General features: G+C 44.4%; 1 protein-coding gene across 1 annotated transcript in view; it reads right to left on the reverse strand.

Moving 5' to 3' along the window:
- The window catches only part of LOC109925641 (protein FAM149B1-like), an 82,326-nt gene that overhangs the window by 61,901 nt on the left and 1,420 nt on the right, over positions 1 to 19,005 (reverse strand). Inside the window, exons 2-4 of the mRNA XM_048616169.1 lie at positions 16,824 to 16,964; positions 15,579 to 15,626; positions 4,545 to 4,648 (exon numbers count right to left, since the gene is read on the reverse strand). Of these exons, the coding sequence (XP_048472126.1) occupies positions 4,545 to 4,648; positions 15,579 to 15,626; positions 16,824 to 16,964 (293 nt within the window). The remainder of the gene's footprint in view (positions 1 to 4,544; positions 4,649 to 15,578; positions 15,627 to 16,823; positions 16,965 to 19,005) is intronic.

The following is a 19,005-nucleotide window of genomic DNA, read 5'->3' on the forward strand; positions in this document are numbered from 1 at the left end:
ATGATACCAAGTTGCGGTGAGAGGGTGAACTGTGATGAGGATGCAGAGATCCTTCAGCATGATCTGGACAGGTTGGGTGAGTGAGCAAATCAATGGCAGATGCAGTATGACTTGGATAAATGTGAGGTTATTCACTTTGGAAGCAAAAACAAGATTACCACCTTAATGGCTGTAAATTGGGAGAGGGGAGTGTGCAGCGGGACCTGGGTGTCCTTGTGCACCAGTCACTGAAGTAAAGCGTGCAGGTGCAGCAGGCGGTAGGGAAGGCAAATGGTTATGTTGGCCTTCATTGCAAGAGGTTTCACGTCCAGGAGCAGGAATGTGTTGTTGCAGTTATACAGGGCCTTGGTGAGACCACACCTGGAATATTGTGCACAGTTTTTGTCTCCTTTTCTGAGGAAGGCGCTCTTGCTCTCGAGGGAGTACAGTGAAAGTTTACCAGACTGATTCTGGGGATGGCAGGACTGACGTATGACTAGGTTGGGTTTGTTTTCTCTGGAGTTCAGATGAATGAGGGTTGATTTCATAGACGCTTATAAAATTCTAACAGGACTGGACAGGGTAGATGCAAGAAGGATATTCCTGATGGTGGGAGTGTCCAGAACAAGGGGTCACAGTATGAGGATTCGGGGTAGACCATTTAGGAAGGAGATGAGGAGACATTGCTTCACCCAAAGAGTGGTGAGCCTGTGGATGTCATTACCACTGGAAGTAGTTGATGTCAAAACACTGAGCGTATTCAAGAGGTGGCTAGATATAACGCTTGAGGTGAATGGGATCAAAGGTTATGGGAAGAAAGCAGGATTAGGCTATTGAGTTGGACAAGCTTCCAGGATTGTGATAGAGCAGGCTAGAAGGGCCGAATGCCCTCCTCCTGCTCCTGCGTTTCTATTTGAGGATAAAAGTACTGATGCCTTGCTGCAATTGTGCAGAGGCTTGGTGAGATGTCATCTAGGGCAGATTTTATGCTGGACAGACAGTTGTTTTGAGAGTGTAAATTAGAGTTGCACATAGGAACCCTGCAGAATCTCCATAATAGCAGACACTGAAGGAATTGCCCAGGAAGGTGGAATTTCCTCTGGGCAATTTCTCTACACCTGGAATCCTCAAAAAGTCTCTATAAAAATCAGAGAGACTTCAGATTGTTTCGATTAAACAAAAGTTACTTAGGACATAAGAACATAAGAACTAGGAGCAGGAGTAGGCCATCTGGCCCCTCGAGTCTGCCCCGCATTTAATAATTATGGCTGATCTTTTTGAGACTCAGCTCCACTTACCCGCCCACTCACCATAACACTTAATTCCTTTACTGTTCAAAAATTTATCTAGCCTTGCCTTAAAAACATTCAGCGAGGTAGTTTCAACCGCTTCACTGTGCAGGGAATTCCACAGATTCACAACCCTTTGGGTGAAGAAGTTCCTCCTGACCTCAGTCTTACATCTGCTTCCCTTTATTTTGAGGTGAAGGCCTCTAGTCCTAGTTTCACCTGCTAGCAGAAACAACCTCCCTGCCTCCACCTTATCTATTCCCTTCATAATCTTATATGTTTCTATAAGATCTTCCCTCATTCTTCTGAATTCCAATGAGTATAATCCCAGACTACTCAGTCTCTCCTCGTAATCCAACCCTCTCAACTCTGGAATCAACCGAGCGAATCTTCTCTGCACCCTCTCCAGTGCTAGTATATCTCTTCTCAAGTAAGGAGAACAAAACTGCACACAGTACTCCAGGTGTGGCCTCACCAGGACCCTATACAGCTGCAGCATAGCCTCCCTGTTTTTAAACTCCATCCCTCTAGCAATGGCAGACAAAATTCCATTTGTCTTTTTAATTACCTGCTCCACCTACAATCCTACTTTTAGCGATTCATGCACAAGGACACCCAAGTCCCTCTGCACAGCAGCGTGCTGCACTTTTTTACCATTTAAAAGTCCATTTTGCTGTTATTCCTACCAAAATGGATGACCTCACACTTATCAACATTGTACTCCATCTGCCAGACCTTTGCCCACTAACTTAGCCTATCTATATCCCTCTGCAGACTTTCAGTGTCTTCTGCACACTTTGCTCTACCACTCACCTTAGTGTCATCTGCAAATTTTGACACACCACACTTAGTCCCCAACTCCAAATCATCTATGTAATGTAGGACATTTTAGGCTACTAAATACAAGAGTATAATTCCTGAGTAACTGTTAAACTGACACTAATAATACGTCAGAGATAGTCGGAACTGCAGATGCTGGAGAATCCGAGACAACAAGGTGCAGAGCTGGATGAACACAGCAGGCCAAGCAGCATCATAGGAGCAGAAAGGCTGACATTTCGGGCCTAGACCCTTCTCGCTCACCTACCCCAACCTAGATATCTGACATCCCACCTCCATTGGACCCAACCCCCGAATACCCACTGCTGTTGCCACTAGATCTCTTGTCCACGCCCAGTTCCTGCTACCCCTGCCTGTTCCCAGCACTGGACCGAACTTGACATAACCTCACCTTGCTGGACCTGACCCTGCACCACCACAACCCCTCCCTGTCCCCCCCACCCCCATCTATCCTGTATCCTACTCCTTCCCTGCCTGGTCCCCACCCCAAATGGCACATTGGCACCCTACCCAGCTGGTATCATATCCCCTACATGTCTGGTATCCTACCACATGAGGGACGATGGCTCAGTGAGCAGTACTGCTGCCTCACAGAGCTAGGGACCCGGGTCCGATTCCAGCCTTGGGTGACTGTCTGTGTGGAGTTTGCACATTCTCCCTGTGTCTGCATGGGTTTCTTCTGGGTGCTCCGGTTTCCTCCCACAGTCCAAAGATGTGCAGGTTAGGTGGATTGGCTATGTTAAATTGTCCACAGTATCCAGGGATATGTAGGCTACGTGGATTAGTGATGGGAAATGCAGGGTTATGGGGATAGAGTAAAAGGGTGGGTCTGGGAGGGATGATCTTTGGAGGGTTGGTGGGGACTCGATGGGTTGCATGGCCTGCTTTCACATTGTACGGATTCTATGATTTTACCACCTGCTATCATACCTCCTTCGTAGCTGGCATCTCACTTACCTAGCATCGTACTATCTGGCACGCTTCCCTCTTGGTGTCCTAACATGACATTTATCTTATATACTTATCCTAAGATAAGCTACTTTAATGGTAGTGTCAGGACCCTTAAAGGTCAGAATACAGCAGCTGACAGCTGTGAAAGGGCAAGTGGTTTGCCTTCCTCTCACAGTTCTGTGCTACAAAAGAACTGTCAGGCTGGAATTTTCAGAGATTGCCACACCCAGGAAAAGTTGGCCCCAGTGTGTACAACTCTGGTGTTCTCATCTAAGGAATTTGCCATTGAAGCAGTGTAATGGGTGTTCACCAATTTAATCCCTGGAATGGCAGACTGGGTCATAAGGAAAAGTTGAGGAGACTGGGTCTGTATTTTCTAGAGTTTTGAAGATGAAGAGTTGGTCTAATTAAGAATTACAAAATTCTTACAGGGCATAATACAGTGAATATAGAGAAGATGTTCCCTCAAGCTTCTGACTCTAGAACAAAAGGACAGAATCTCAAGATAACAAGGTGTAGAGCTGGATGAACACAGCAGGCCAAACAGCATCAGAGGAGCAGGAAAGCTGACGTTTCAGGTCTAGACCCTTCTTCAGAAGTGGGGGAGGGTAAGGGGATTCTGAAATAAATAGGGAGAAAGGGGGAGACAGATAGGATTATGTGCAGGCCATTTAAGACTGAGATGAAGAGGAATTTCATTCAGAGGGTGGTGAATTTTTGACTCTTACCAATTTTTATGGATGAACCACTGATCCAGACGCATCGCAGTTTGGTATGGCAACTGCTCTGCCTTAACCACAAGAAATTACAGAGAGTTATGAATGTAGCCCAGCCCATCGCAAAAACCTCCCTTCTAGCTTAACTCCTGTCTATACTTCCCACTGCCTTGGGAAAGTAGCCAAAAATAATCAAAGACCCTTCCATGCCCATTGTATTCTCTTTCACCCTCTTCCATCGGGCAGAAGATAGAAAACACGTACTAACAGATTCAGGAACAGCTTCTTCTCTGCTGTTATCAGACTTAAGAATGGATCTCTTATATTTTAGAGTTGATTTTCTCTGCACCTTCACTGTAACACTATTCTGCATTCTGTTCTATTACCCTGATGTATTTATGTAAGGTATGATTTATCCGGACAGCATGCAAAACAATACTTTTCACTATATCTCAGTACATGTGACAATAATAAATCAAACCAAATATGGAAGTGGTGTGACCAAATGTTATTGAGATAATCAGTCATGATGTAGAATGACATGGCTCAATTAGCTGAATAGCCTGCTCCTGTTCCTATGTTCCTATTACTAAAAAACATCTCTGTCATCTTAAATATGGATTGGTTGTTCTGTCATAATTTGCCCATGGTGTAAGCATGATGGACAGAGGGATAGGCACCGTTTAATGAAAATGAAGCGGTGACAAGAACATGAGCAACTTAGGAGATCAACATAATAAACTAATAGCAAAGCAAGAACAGTACTTACTGAATCTTCCCAGACAATGAAGTGTTTCGCTGATGAAAGGGAATCCCTTGGATCTGCAAACTACTTGGCCTGCTCTGTACTGCTTCAATGTGTGCTTGTTGAACCTGCATGCCAAAGAAATAATTCAGATTCCAGCAACAACTTACATTTATATAATACCTTTACTGTCGAAAGACTTCCTTGGTGCCCCATGATTGGAATGATGTTAGCCAGCCACACAGAATGAGTTCCCTGATTGGGGCTCTTAACCTGGTCCAATCAGGGAGTCCTGGCTGACAGATATCAATAGAACGGTCCAAGGTTCTGCTCACTCTGGGAGCTTGCTCTGTGCTAGCTGGATCAGTGGCATGTGCTATGCATGTGTAAATAAAGGGTGACTTGGTGATGGGAAAACAGTCTTTGTAGAGTTATTTCAGTGGTGACAAGAGTGGGATATGCCCCTGAAGAGATTCACTCGCAACAATCATGTTTGAGTTGGGGTAAGCATTTCTGACATTATATTTGGAAAGCTTGACTTATTTGATCCTGCCCTCAAAGACTCAGCCCAGTATGTGGAAAGAATGCATAATTTTTTCCAGGCAAATGACATTGGGCAGATGAAAAGCAACGAGTAATTCTCCTGACGTTGTGTGGACCCAGAGCTTTTTCAGTTATTAGAAGCCTAACTTTCCCTGAGACACCAGATAGTAAAACCTTCCAAGAGTTGATGGATTAGCGAAGGAACGTTATGATCCCAAGCCTCCTCTAAATCTGAGACACTGTTTTACTCAACAATTTGAGAATCGGGAATCTGTATCGGTATTTTTGATGAGGTTAAGATAAATGGCAGAGGCATGTGATTTTGGTTTAACTATGTGAAATGCTAAGAAACCGTTTGGTATCTGGGATTAATGATGTGACCGTGCAAAAGCGCCTACTAGCCAAAGCCCAACTGGGGTTCACACAGGCACTACAATTAGCTTTGTCACTGGAAAATGCAGCAAGTCAAGCATTTGAGTTACAAGGTATGCTGATGGAAGTGATCACTCTCACCAGGCCGACTGAGCTTGGGGAACACCACTTGAGTTCAGGCAATTGCATAGCCTCACTCAGGACATATCCTGAACATAGGGACCCTAGCTCAGACCACAGTAAATCCCCAAAAACAAAGCCAAGCCTTGGCCAAAGGTTAAAATTCGAGCCTGCAGGCCATTGCAGTTGCTGCTGGTATGCAGACGGGAGACAGCAAAAGACTCCTAACTAGCCCTGAATTGAGTAAGAGAACTCTAGCCCGGTATCAAGGAGAGTGCACAACCCGAAAAGTCCATCTACATCTGCTTTGGAACAGTTAAATTGCCTAGCAACATCCAAATCAGAACCAACGTGGTTAAATGGTCACCCAGTTATAATGGAGGTTGATACCAGTGTGGTTGTATTGCGGAACCAGTCTTTATCAAAATTCGCTCTGGACTCCAGCCCTTAAGTTTGCATAAGGCCTAGATTGAGAACCCTACCAGGGAAACTTTACAGATTAAGGCTCCAACTTTGATTCCGGTCTCTCATGAGAAGCAGCTGGTTCAGTTAGCATTAAGAAGCTTGGGCCCAAACTTGATGGGGCAAAATTGGTTGAGAAACATTCAACTTGATTGTCTTGACATTTTTCAATTAGAAAATAGCTGCCTGATTGAAGTCCTGTTTAAATACCCAGAAGTTTTTCAGAGAGGTTGAGGGGCTATCAAAGAGGCCAAGGCCATCTTACATGTTGATCAGGAAGCAATTCCATGATTTTTGCAAGGGCTACCCACTGCCGTTTGCTTTACCTGCAAAGGAGAGGCAGAAATCAGGAGACTGGGAAGTGATTAGAACCAGTACAGTTTGCAGATTGGTCATACCGATTGTAAAGCTTGACAGGTCAGTTTGTCTTTGTGGGGATTTCAAAAAGCTGGATAGATACCCAATCCCTCACACAGAGGACTTATACAAAACTGTCAGGGGTGGGACGGGGTGATGGGGGTTGCTGTCCTGCACGAAACTGAACATGAGCCATGCATACCTGCAATTACAATTAGATGAGGATTCATTGTCTGCTACAATTAATACTCATCAGAGTTTGTACCAATATACAAGATTGCCTTTCTGGGTATCATCAGCCTGTGCCATTTTTCAGCGGACGATGGAGAACATTTTATAAGAGTGACCCCAGGTAACCATTCATCTGGATGACATAATAACTGGGAAGATCAATAAAGAGCATTTAGAGAAATTTGAAATAGCGCTTAAATGTTTCTCTAAGGTGGGGGTATGTCTTAGGAGGGAAAAATGTATGTTCTAGGCATCCCAAGTGACCTACTTGGGCCACAGAGTCAACAAGACATGTTAGAAGATAAAGTGAGGACAATCAAAGGTGCCCCGGCTCCCTTGTCTGTATCAGAGCTTAGGTCTTTCCTTGAGTTGCTGAATTATTACGGAAAATTCATATGTAACCTAGCCTCCATCCTGGCACCCTTACATCTGCTGTTGAACAAGGGTCAGTCTTTGAAATGGTCTTGTAGCCAAGATGTAGGCTTTAGGCAAGTGAAGAAGCAGCTATCATCATCTAAGATGTTGGCACACTCAGAGATGTGTTGTTGACATATGATGCCTCCCCTTATGGTATCAGGGTAGTGTTGGTTCACCAGTGACACTGCGGAGAGGAATGTCCACCAGTATATGCTTCTCAGACATTGGCTAATGCTAAACCAAGCTGGGCCCAGATAGCGAACGAAGGCTTGGCACTTATCTTTGGTGTGAGAAAGTTTTACCAATACCTTTACAGATGTAAATTTGTCATAGTAATGGACCACAAACCCCTGCTGAAGCCATTTAAAGAGGATAGGGCCATGCCACCCATACCTTTAGGTCGAATTCAGCAGTAGGCTCTTATTTTGAGGGCATACAATTACAAGTTGGAACACCATCCAGGACGTCAAGTGACAAATGCTGGTGCATTGAGATACCTCCCACTGGCGGATACACCACACCGCCACTGGAAGAGTCCCTTCTGGTTTTAAACTTTCCGGACACGCTTCCGGTCACTGCTGACAGTATCAGACTGTGGATGCAAAAAGATCCTGTTGTAGCAAAAGTACAACAGCTGGTGGCAATGGGGGAAACAAATGGGCCCTCACAAGTAGAACTGAAACCTTTCTGGACAGGACGAGACCAGATCACTGTAGAGGGTGGCATATTATTGTGGGGAACCAGAGTGATTATCCCGAGCAAATGTCTAGCGGAAAGAGCAGCCCAAACTTTGTGGGCAGGTTTATAGAAATAGCATGCAGCTTCACTTAACAACAAGCCATCCTGGTGCCTGTCCGATCACAGGACTACTCCACACGCATGGCCGGCTCCAGCAACTGTATATGCATGTGCGTGTGCGCCAGTGGACGAGGTTTGGTATTGAAATCACAGGAATGGCCCTACATGGCTAAAAGGTACGGTCGACGTCCTGTGACACACAAAGTTTGGATAGAAGAGGTGGTCCTGAACAAGCATGTGGACCACATGAAAGTTGCAACCTTGCTAACGGGGCAGAAGCAAAACATGCCCGGCCCCTCAGAAAATCTTGCAAGGCTGTCAGAACCCGTGCGCTCTGCTTAGCATTGACGAAATCTCTGAGGATGAGATGGACACAGCAGATGTTGCAGCCTCAACACCGTTAGCACCTGAAGATGATGAGTTTCAGCCAATCCGGACGCAAGGGATGGGCTACAGTCCATTACACACCACCAGTATCTGAGGTAGAGTCGGAGGAACTGGACCTGATGTGAAAATGTCCCAGGAAGAGCTACAAGAAAAATAACAGGCCTACATGCCAGTACGTAAGAGGGGAGAAATGTAGTAATTGGAACAATGTCGGCCAGGTAGATCTCTTACAATGTGAGTTCCCTGACTGGGGCTGTTAACCTGGTCCAACCAGGAAATCCTGGCTGACAGATATAAACAGGAGTGTCAGGAGTTCTGCTCACTCTAGGAGCCAGCTCTGTGCTAGCTGGCTCAGTGTCATGTACTATGCATGTGTAATTAAAGGGTGACTTGGTGATGAGATATCAGCATTTGTGGAGGAGTTATTTCACAAGTCAATGAAGGAGCTTTTGATGGGAGGGAGGTGACTAAAAGTTTGGCTATTCAAGTGGGTAATAGGAACAGTACCATGAAGACACAGGAATATTGGAATTAGGTGTCGCATTCCAGAATTGGGGCAGAGTTAGTGAAACATGACCACTGGGGCGGCATGGTGTGCGGTGGCTCACTGGTTAGCACTGCTGCTTCGCAGCACTCAGGATTTCCACCCTTGGGTGACTGCCTGTGTGGAGTTTGCACATTCTCTCTGTTTTAGCATGGGTTTTCTCCGGGTGCTCAAGTTTTCTCCCACAGTCCAAAAATGTGCGGATTAGGTGGATTGGCCATGCTAAATTGCCCATTACGTTCAGAGATGTGCAGTCTAGATGGAATAGCCATGGGAAATGCAGGGGTACAGGGATAAGGTGGGATGTTCTTCGAAGGGTTGGTGTGGACTTGATAGGCCAAATGGCCTGCTTCCACACTGTAAAGATTCTATTTTAATAGGTTGTTTGGTATCCTTATTTGAAAAAAAAATCTTTGTGTAGGAAGCAGTTCAGAGAAGGTTCACGCGACTCATTCCTCAAATCAGGGGATTATCTTCTGATAAATGGGTCAGCAGTTTAGGCTTATATCCACAGGAGTTGGAAGGAGGAGAGGTGATCTACTGAAAGATATTAGATACTGAGGGGGCTTGATAGGGTGGTTACCAAGAGAAATTTTCTCTCCTTGCATAGTACTATAACACATGCATAGTACATGACACTGAGCCAGCTAGCACAGAGCTGGCTCTTAGAGTGAGCAGTACACCCAACACTCCTGTTTAGATCTGTCAGAAGAAGAGAACTAGGGGCCACAGTCTAACAATAAAGGTTTTTTTTCTTTGAGAGGATCATTAGTATGTGAAATTCTGCTCTCCAGACAGCTGAGGAAGCCGGGTCACTGAAAAAGCTGGGTCACTGAATGCATTCAAGGCACAGTTAAACAGATTTCTAACAAGAGAATCAAGGTTTAATTGAGACGAGTGCGGATCAGGAAAGTGGAGTGCAGACTAAATCAGCCATGATCTTATTGAAAGACATAGCCAACCTGAAGGACCAAATAGCTTGCTGCTGCTTCTATATTCTGATATCTCTATCTTCAAGGATGGGGTGGAGGCTCAAGAATCTGAATTTAAAGGAATTGCAGGTTCAGCAAAAGGGATGTGAGAGATGATTAGCGGGCATGATTAAGGACACAGGGAAACGGGAGGACGAAGTTGTCACAGAATTAAATGCTTATTTACTTTTGATATGTCAGAAGACCGGGGGCTGTGTGGGTCAGTGTGAACAAATGTCAACATGCTGACTTGGACTTCTATGGCAGAATTTGGATGAATAATGAATGAGGGAGCAGGATGAGAGGTTGGCCAAGAAAATATCTTGGATGAGGTTATCAACATCAGATGAGCTCAGGTAGGGGTTGAAGCGGTCAATGTAAGAGGTGGAAGGAGGTCATCTTTGTGACTGATCAGATATGATGTCAGAGGCTCAGCTTGGACACTACAGATATGAACAATCTGATTCAAACCGAGGAGCAGACTGGATTTGGAGTCAAAGGTATGGAGTTACTGCAGAGGCTGAAGTATTGGTTTTAATGTTTGCAATGTTAAACTGGGAGAAACTGGCTCCTCCAAGAAATTTGTCAAAAAGTTTGACAACCAACAACAATGACGAAGTAAAGCAAGATTGTGATGAAGTTGAAATAAAAATAAAAATGCTGGAAAAACTCAATAGGTCAGTCAGCATCTGCAGAGGGAGAATAGCTGAAATTTCAAGTTGACAATCTTTCTTTAGAATAGATTCTAGCACCTGCATTGTTTAGTTTTGAATAACATGGATGGTCTTCATTATGTTGGAAGGCAGGAGATACCAAGTGACAAAACAGATGACAAGATAAAACAAGGATAGGAATGGGACATAAGTAATGAAGCAAAAGACGGGATTAGATGGAGTGGATCCTTGCAATACCTCACTAATCACAGCCTGCCAGCACAGCCTGGGAATGACCCATTTATTTCAACATTCTATTTTCCTTCCATTAATCAATCCTCAATCCATGTCTTGAAATTAGACCACCAGTTTAATGTGCACTGTGATCCACCTGCTGATTACAGAAAGTCAAATTACTTCACTTTGCATTTTTCCAAAGCTCTAGGGAGATAATAGATGATGTGTATTGTCCTAATTAGCTAGAAAATCTGGCTTTGTAAGAAAGCATGGGATTCTGAACTGTTGGTTGACCAGCAACCATTTCTGGACTTGGTTTCTGTTTCACAAACCTAGGGAGTCATTCCAAACTGAAAGCCAATTTAAGACTAAGGTCAGTCAATATTCTTGCCATAGTCACTAATGCCTGGACAGTCTGAGCAAAAACTCTGCAATCATTTAAGTATCAGCTGAACTCAAGCCCAGCCAAATGGCCTTTTTGATCCGTAGTTATCTTTGTAATCTGTGCACTCGATATCCAGCAATATGTAATCTGCACATTAATACCACATAAATTACAATAGCAATAGCATCAACACAGGAAGTATCAGAGCACAGGTTACCAATGCACAGAGTGGTGAGGGCCAGGATTCACACAGTTGAGGGAAAGACCAAGGTTTTTTTCACCAAGGGAATGCCATTGTTCGTATGCAATAAAGGGAAATATATCCTTGGTTGTGGGGTCAGATTGCAGGTGGCGGAGCCCCTTAACAACTTTTCTTTCAACTCCTCCCACTTCCTACAGACTAAGGTGGTGGCCATGGGAACCCGCATGGGCCCAAGCTATGCCTGCCTTTTCATAGGATACGTGGAACAGTCCCTCTTCCGCAGCTACACTGGCACTATCCCTCACCTCTTCCTCTGCTATATCAATGAACGTATCGGCGCCGCCTCGTGCTCCCACGGGGAGCTCAAACAGTTCATGAACTTTACTAACACCATTCACCCCAACCTCAAATTTAGCTGGACCATTTCTGATGCCTCTCGCTCCTTCTTGAACCTCTCTGTCTCAATCTCTGGTGACCACCTCGAAACTGATGTCTATTTCAAGCCCACCAAAGCTACCTCGTCTACATCTCCTCTCACCCACCTTCCTGCAAGAATGCGATCCCCTACTCCCAATTCTTCCACCTCCACCGCATCTGCTCCCAAGATTAGACATTCCTCTCCCGAACATCCCAGATGTCCTCGTATTTCCAGGACCGCAACTTCCCCCCTTCAGTGGTCAAAAACGCTCTTGACGCGTCTCTTGCGTTTCCCGCACCTTGGCCCTCACACTCCCTCTCCGCAACAAAAACAAGGACAGAATTCCCCTTATTGTCACGTATCACTTCAATAATCTCCGAATTCAATGCATCATTCTCCGCCACTGCCATCTGATCCCACAACCGAGGATATATTTCCCTCCCTACCCATATCTGCCTTCCAGAGGGGCCGCCCTCTCCGCGACTCCCTTTTCCGCTTCACACTCCCCACTAGCCTCACTACCCCCGGCACCTTTCCCTGCAACCACAGGAAGTGCTACACCTGCCCCTATACCTCCCCCTCACTTCCATCCCAGGCCCCAAAATAAACATTCCACATCAGACAGATGTTCACCGGCACATCCGCTAATGTAGTCTATTGCATCAGCTGCTCCCGATGTGGCCTACTGTACATCGGTGAGACCAAGCAGCGGCACGGAGACCGTTTTGTACAGCACCTGCGCTTGGTTCATGACAAACAACAACATCTTCCAGTCGTGAACCATTTCAACTCCCCCTCCCACTCCCTGGACGACATGTCCATCCTGGGCCTCCTCCAGTATCACAACGACGCCACCTATAAACTGGAGGAGCAACACCTCATTCCACATTGGGAGCCTACAACCCAATGGTCTTAATGTGGACGTTACTAGCTTCAAAATCTCCCCAACCTTGGCCTTATCCCATGACCAACCCTTCCTCTCATCCCCGCCTCCTTGACCTGTCCGTCTTCTCTCTCACCTATCAGATCCTCCCACTTCACTGACCAACACCCACCATTGCCTACCCGCACTCACCTATCACCACCCACCTACCTTCCCTTGACGTGTCTGTCCTCTCTCTATTTATTTCAGAGCCCCCTACCCCTCCCCCATTTCTGAAGAAGGGTCCTGACCTGAAACGTCAGCTTTCCTGTTCCTCTCATGCTGCCTGGCCTGCTGTGTTCCTCCAGCTCCACACTGTGTTATCTCAGAGTTCAGCATCGGCAGTTCTTATTATGTCTGATTGAACTTACTGGGGTTGTCTTTATGGGGTAAAAGGCATTGAAATGTTCAATCAGCCATGATCATACTGAATGGCTGCACAGAATCAATGGTCAGAATGCCATTCTGTAGCATTCCATTATTCTTCTTGATTATGTGCTGTACCTGCATACCAAGTTTTTCTGCCTGATGTTATCCTCCATCTGCCAGAATTTTTTTCTCTCACTCAAATTGTTTAAATCTGCAACTTCTTCATCAGGTCTAGCAGCATCTGAGGAGAGAAATCAGAGCTAACATTTTTCCTCAGAACCGAGGAAGGCTCACTCAACTCAAAACGTCAAGTCTGATTTCTCTCCACAGATGATGCCTGACCTGCTGAGCTTTTCCAGCAATTTCTGTTGTTGTTTCTGATTTACCGTATCCACAGATTTTTTTGGTTTTATGCAACTTCTTTGTGTCTTATGTTTCCCTGTATCACTTGGTGTCATCTGTTGAATTTATCTACCATGCCTTCAAATCATGAGCATAAATTGCGAGAATTTTGAAGTCCCAGCACAAACCTGTGGGACACCACACCTCACATCCTGCCAATTGAGACACATAAAGACCCTTTTATGCATATTCTGTTTCCTGCCAATCTTCTCTCCATGCTAATGCGTTGCCCCAAAGCATGTTTATTTTTCTGCAGTAACCTTTGATATGGCATCTTCTGGAAATCCAAGTACAGTATGGACTTCCCATTATCCGCAGCACATGTTACTCTCTCCCAGAATTCCAACAAATTGGTTAAACATGATTTCCCTTTATGAAACCATGCTGACTCTTCATCATTACCTTGAGGTTTTCTAAATGTGTGGCTATAATCTTTTTAATGATTGATTCTAACAGATTACAGGCGAGGTGCTGCAAGACTGGAAGTTGGCTGACGTGGTGCCACTATTTAAGAAAAGTGGTAAGGAAAAGCCAGGAAACTATAGAACGGTGAGCCTGACATCGGTGGTGGGCAAGTTGTTGGAAGGAATCCTGAGGTACAGGTTTTACATGTATTTGGAAAGACAAGGACTGATTTGGGATAGTCAACATGGCTTTGTGCATGGGAAATTGTGCCTCACTAACTTGATTGAGTTTTCTGAAATTGACAGTTACACCCTTTTGTCACTTATGGTATTGAGATAAATGGAGGCAGAGACAGTTAAAGGCAGCCATATGGAGATACGGCACAGATCTTATCAAATGAATAAACAGGTCTAAGGCCTAAATATGCTCCTCCTGTTCCTATGTTTATAATTTTCATAAATGATTTGGACACGGAAATCTGAAGTACAATTTCGGAATTAGCTGATGACACCAAGTTTGGGTGTGGTTAATATGGAGGAAGACTAAGCTTGCAGAATAAATGAATAATTGGTTAATGAACTTCAGGATAGGTAATTCTGAGGTGTTACACTTTGGAATAAAGGGTAAGTAAGCCCTGTGTCCCTTGAAAAGGTAGGAATTTAAAGGACATCGAGGAACAGAGGAATCTGTAGGTACAGATACACAAATCGCTATAATTCGTAACAGAGTAATAAGGCCTTGAAAAAAAGATAAAATACAGAGTGTTCATCTCAAGGGGGATAGAATCAAAAAGTAGACGTTGGTTAAACCAAACTTATGGTAAATGAATAGTTCCGCTCTTCTTGTTATAAAAGGGACATTGAGGTACTGGAGAAGAAAAAGGCAAGATCTATTTGGATGATATCAGAACTGAGAGGTTATGCCTATCAAGAAGGACTGAACAGCTTGGTGCTTTCTTTGCTGGAGAAGACAGGGGAATAGACTTTTCAAAATTACGAAGGGTTTGAAGTTACCTCCTGCGGGCAGACCAGAACTTGGGGACATACATATACAATGGTCACCAATAAATTCAACAAGGAATTCAGGAGGAACTTTATTACTCGGACAGTAGTGAAAATTTGGAAATGATGACCACAATGAGTATCTGAGGCAAACAAATTTGGTGCATTTATAGCAAAGCTGATTAAGCATGTAAAATAGAAAGGAACACATGGATATTTTGATGGGATGAGATGAAGTTGGGTGAGAGGAAGCTGATATGGACCTTAAACAGTGGCATGGACACATTGGGCAAGATGGTATTTTCTTGAATTGTAAAACTTCATGAAAATGATCATTTGGCAGACTACAGAGTTGAACACAGAAAACCTTAAAGTTCACATTGCAGAGCTCAAAGGACTTGGTACACACTGCAGAATAGTACCAAACTTTAAAGAAGTCAAAGAAATGGAAAATTAGGAAATTAGTTGGATATTAGCAAAGGCCCAAAGATTACAGGAATACAAGGAGTTGACTACAGACTGGCACGTGGATGTTGTGAAAGAGTCTGGGGACAGAACTCGGTGAAGTTATGGTTTTATTTTACAAAGATTTGGAACAAATGACTAAATGGATATCCCTTTTAAAGGTCCACTAGAGGTGGAAAAAACAAAAGAGATTCTTTCTGCATTATTTAGAGTATGCTAACATAGTAGTTAGGTACTAGACTAGTAATTTGGAGGTTTCAATCAATTTACAGAAGACACAAATTCAGATTTTGGATTAATATTAACAGTTAGAAAGAAATATAAAGCTAACACCAATAAAAGTGACTATAAAGCTGAGGGATTGTCATAAAAATCCTGTTGATTCCAGAATCCTTACCTCATCTGACCTATATGTGACTCCAGATCCACACCATCGTGGTTGATTCTTAAATGCCTTCTGGAGTTGCATAGCAAGCCACTCAGTTGAATCAAACCGCTAGAAAAGAGAAAAATATATGTAACTGCATGGTCCAATTAACTGCAATCTCAGCAATCAACCAAGACATGTCAAAGGGAAATGGAAGCCCTCTGCTTGCAGAATTCTGCTCATTAATATGTTGGATTGGTAACCAAAGTTAGGGAAACATGTATAGAATCATACATGTTAGTCAGCATCCCAGACATCACCATTCTGGGACATCAGGTTATATGTGGCACTGGAAGCTATCAATATTGACTCAGGATTTAAAGAATCACTGGATCAAACACAGAAAAGGAAACCTCCTACTAATTGCCATCTACTGTTTCTCATCAACTGATGAATCAAAATTCCTTCAAATTGAACGCCACCTAGTGAAAGTACTAAAGAGCAAATTCTGATGTGCATCACCAAGATTGGCTCAGTAATACCACCATCTACAGAGCTGGCCAAGACTAGATTGAGGCAAGTGGTAACAGAATAAACATGCGATTAATCTCCCTGACCTTGTCTTCATTAATTGTCAGATGAGCTGAATATGGATTGCAATGTGAAATGATTGCAAAGGACTCCTGTGGTGCAGTGGCACTGTCTCTACTTCCATGACAGAAGACCCTTGTCCAAGTCCTGCCTGATCTAGAGATGTGTCATAACACTTCTGAACAGATTGATTAAAAACATCTGAAGTGAATGCAACCTAGGAGGCCTGAGTTCAAGTCCCACCTACTCCAGAGGTGTGTAACAACATCTCTGAACAGGCTGATTAGAAAACGTCTCAAGAGGTAAGCACCACCCATTCCTATATGGGAAAGTACCTCAGCCTGGCTGAGGAACCCTGGCCAGTGAACTGGAAGGAGCTGGAGGCCAAAGTCTCTGCTCATTTAGGCCACTGGACAGGACAACACTGTGTGCTATCTTATAGGGGCCAAATGCTGGTCACAACCTTTGACCCTCTCCCATTCTTTTGTCACAAAAGTACAGAAGATGCTAGTTTACTTCTTCTAGGACAAGAAGATTTAAAGGGTCACTGCAGAGGTTCAGAGTCGCCCTATTAAGGAGGGTGGTCAGTCACTGGTATGCCTTTGCACCAGGTGACAACTTTCTGTCTTCAGACCCTGTGGCGATACCTTTATGTCTAGCCTCCTGACAAAATATTTCTTCTACTGGGTTGGCGACCTCGATTATGATATACAGCTCCTGTTCATAGACAGCGAGGGTCTTCAGATCTCTCTTAGGATGTTGCCTGTCTTTTACCAGGACCTGATTAATGTCTGGAACATGGTCCACTCGCACTGGGTCTTCGTACTGTCAGGAGTAGTAACTATCATCAAGAAAACCATTGCTCAGGAATCCATGCCTCCCCATTGTGAGTTCAAGTGGCTGGCAGAGGGGACGGTTGTGGCTGCAGGTTGAGTGGCAGAAGCCTGGGCTGGGTGCTGGGTAGCAGAGGCTGGATATTGCCATAGGAATGAGCAAACAGGATGGCTGTGGACATCCATTTTGCAGACAATCCCATCCATTGCCTGAAAATAGTGGTGCTTGGACACGATGTTGTACATAGTCAAGTGATGCAGGTACTCCTCCTTGGATTGAATTTTATATCAGCCCCAGATTCGTGAACCTCCCTTAGCCATCTTGTGGGAATGGCCCATGTGTCCTTCCACCTGGTGTAGAGGTGCTTTTTGGATGGTTTACTGCTGCACACCATTCACTTCGATTCCTTCATCCACTGTCTGGACACACCTCGGTGTGCTATACTTACCGCCGGTTGGCAGGGGTCCTCAATGGAGGCCTCTCTACACAGGAGTCCTAACACTTTCCATCAAGGGCCTGGGGTGTGTTTTTTTTCCCCTTGATTCATTCACAGGATGAGGGCATCACTAGCCAGGCAGCATTTATTGCCCATCCTTAATTGCCCAAGGGGCAGTTAAGAGTCAACCACATTGCTGTGGGTGTGGAGTCACATCTAGGCCAGACCGGGTAAGGACAGCAGTTTCCTTCCCTAAAGGACATTAGTGAACCAGATGGGTTTTTCCTGACAATCGACAATGGATTCATGGTCATCATTAGATTCTTAATTTCAGATATTTATTGAATTCAAATTCCACAATCTGCCATGGCAGAGTTCAAACCTGAGTTCCCAGAACATGATCTGAATCTCTGGGTTAACAGTCCAGTAATATCACTAGGCCATTGCCTCCCCAAGTAAATACAACAGTCCCTGGTAACCTCAGATTGCAGTGGTTCATGGGTTTGCTTATTATTGCGGAGCTGTGGACTAGGTAATTTATTGGTTGTGGACTATTGCACCCTGTTTTAGTTCTTGAAAAATGTTCCGTTGTGCTTTTAATTGCACTTCAGTTCCACACTCCTGATTTTTTTGGGCAGTTGGAGTGTGAAAAGTCAAAAGATCACGTCATGGGTCTGCTCCAGGGCATGGCCAAGTTGACCGTTAACAATGCCAGGTAGCATGCTGTGGAGGAAATCACAGTGCTAACTGTCTGCCCCTCTCCCGCTGTTACATTTGTGCCCAAGTGTCCTACGGGAGGGAGCATGTACTGTCCGCTATGCTCTTGGTGCCTTTAGAGATAGGTGGGCATCGCAGGGAAGAAAGAAAAAAATATCAGTAGGTAAGTGCTAACACAGTGTGGAGCTGGAGGAACGCAGCAGGTCAGGCAGCATCAGAGGAGCAGGAAAGCTGACGTTTCAGGTCGGGGCCCTTCTTCAGAAGAATTTCCTGTTTTTCTGATGCTGCCTGGCCTGCTGTGTTCCTCCAGCTCCACACTGTGTTATCTCAGACTCCAGCATCGGCAGTTCTTACTATCTTTCAGTAGGTAAGTGAGAAGCTCTTGTGGTGCATAGCAATGTCACTATATCTGAGCCAGGATGCACAAGTTCAAGTCCTACCTGCTTCAGAACTATGTCATCATGTCTCTGCACAGGCTGATTAAAATAAAAATACCTGGATGAATTGGTTGTGGTATCACTGTGTGAATTTTCCAGTACAAGTCAGGTGAATTTTCTAGCTAGAATAATAGCATATCATTTTTTGCTGAAGTAATTTACAGCCTTCGAGATTCAAAATTGAGTCCAATAATTTTAAATCATGAAATCTATCCTCCATTTCGATTAGTTCCACCCCTTCCGAATGTTTTGTTTGCACTGGTTTGCTCTCAGCAAAGCATACCCATATTTCTGCTAAATTAGCAAATGATCAATTAGGACTAAGTTTGCGCATTTGTTGGGTATCAAAATCAATATTTTGAATTTTGAAAAGCCTAATTTAGTTTGTCATTGAACTGATATTAACAGTTTAAATTTTGCAGTCGCCAGCCCAAAGCAGGGT

Source organism: Rhincodon typus, chromosome 34 (genome assembly GCF_021869965.1).
Source record: "Rhincodon typus isolate 14 chromosome 34, sRhiTyp1.1, whole genome shotgun sequence".
NCBI classification, from domain to species: domain Eukaryota; kingdom Metazoa; phylum Chordata; class Chondrichthyes; order Orectolobiformes; family Rhincodontidae; genus Rhincodon; species Rhincodon typus.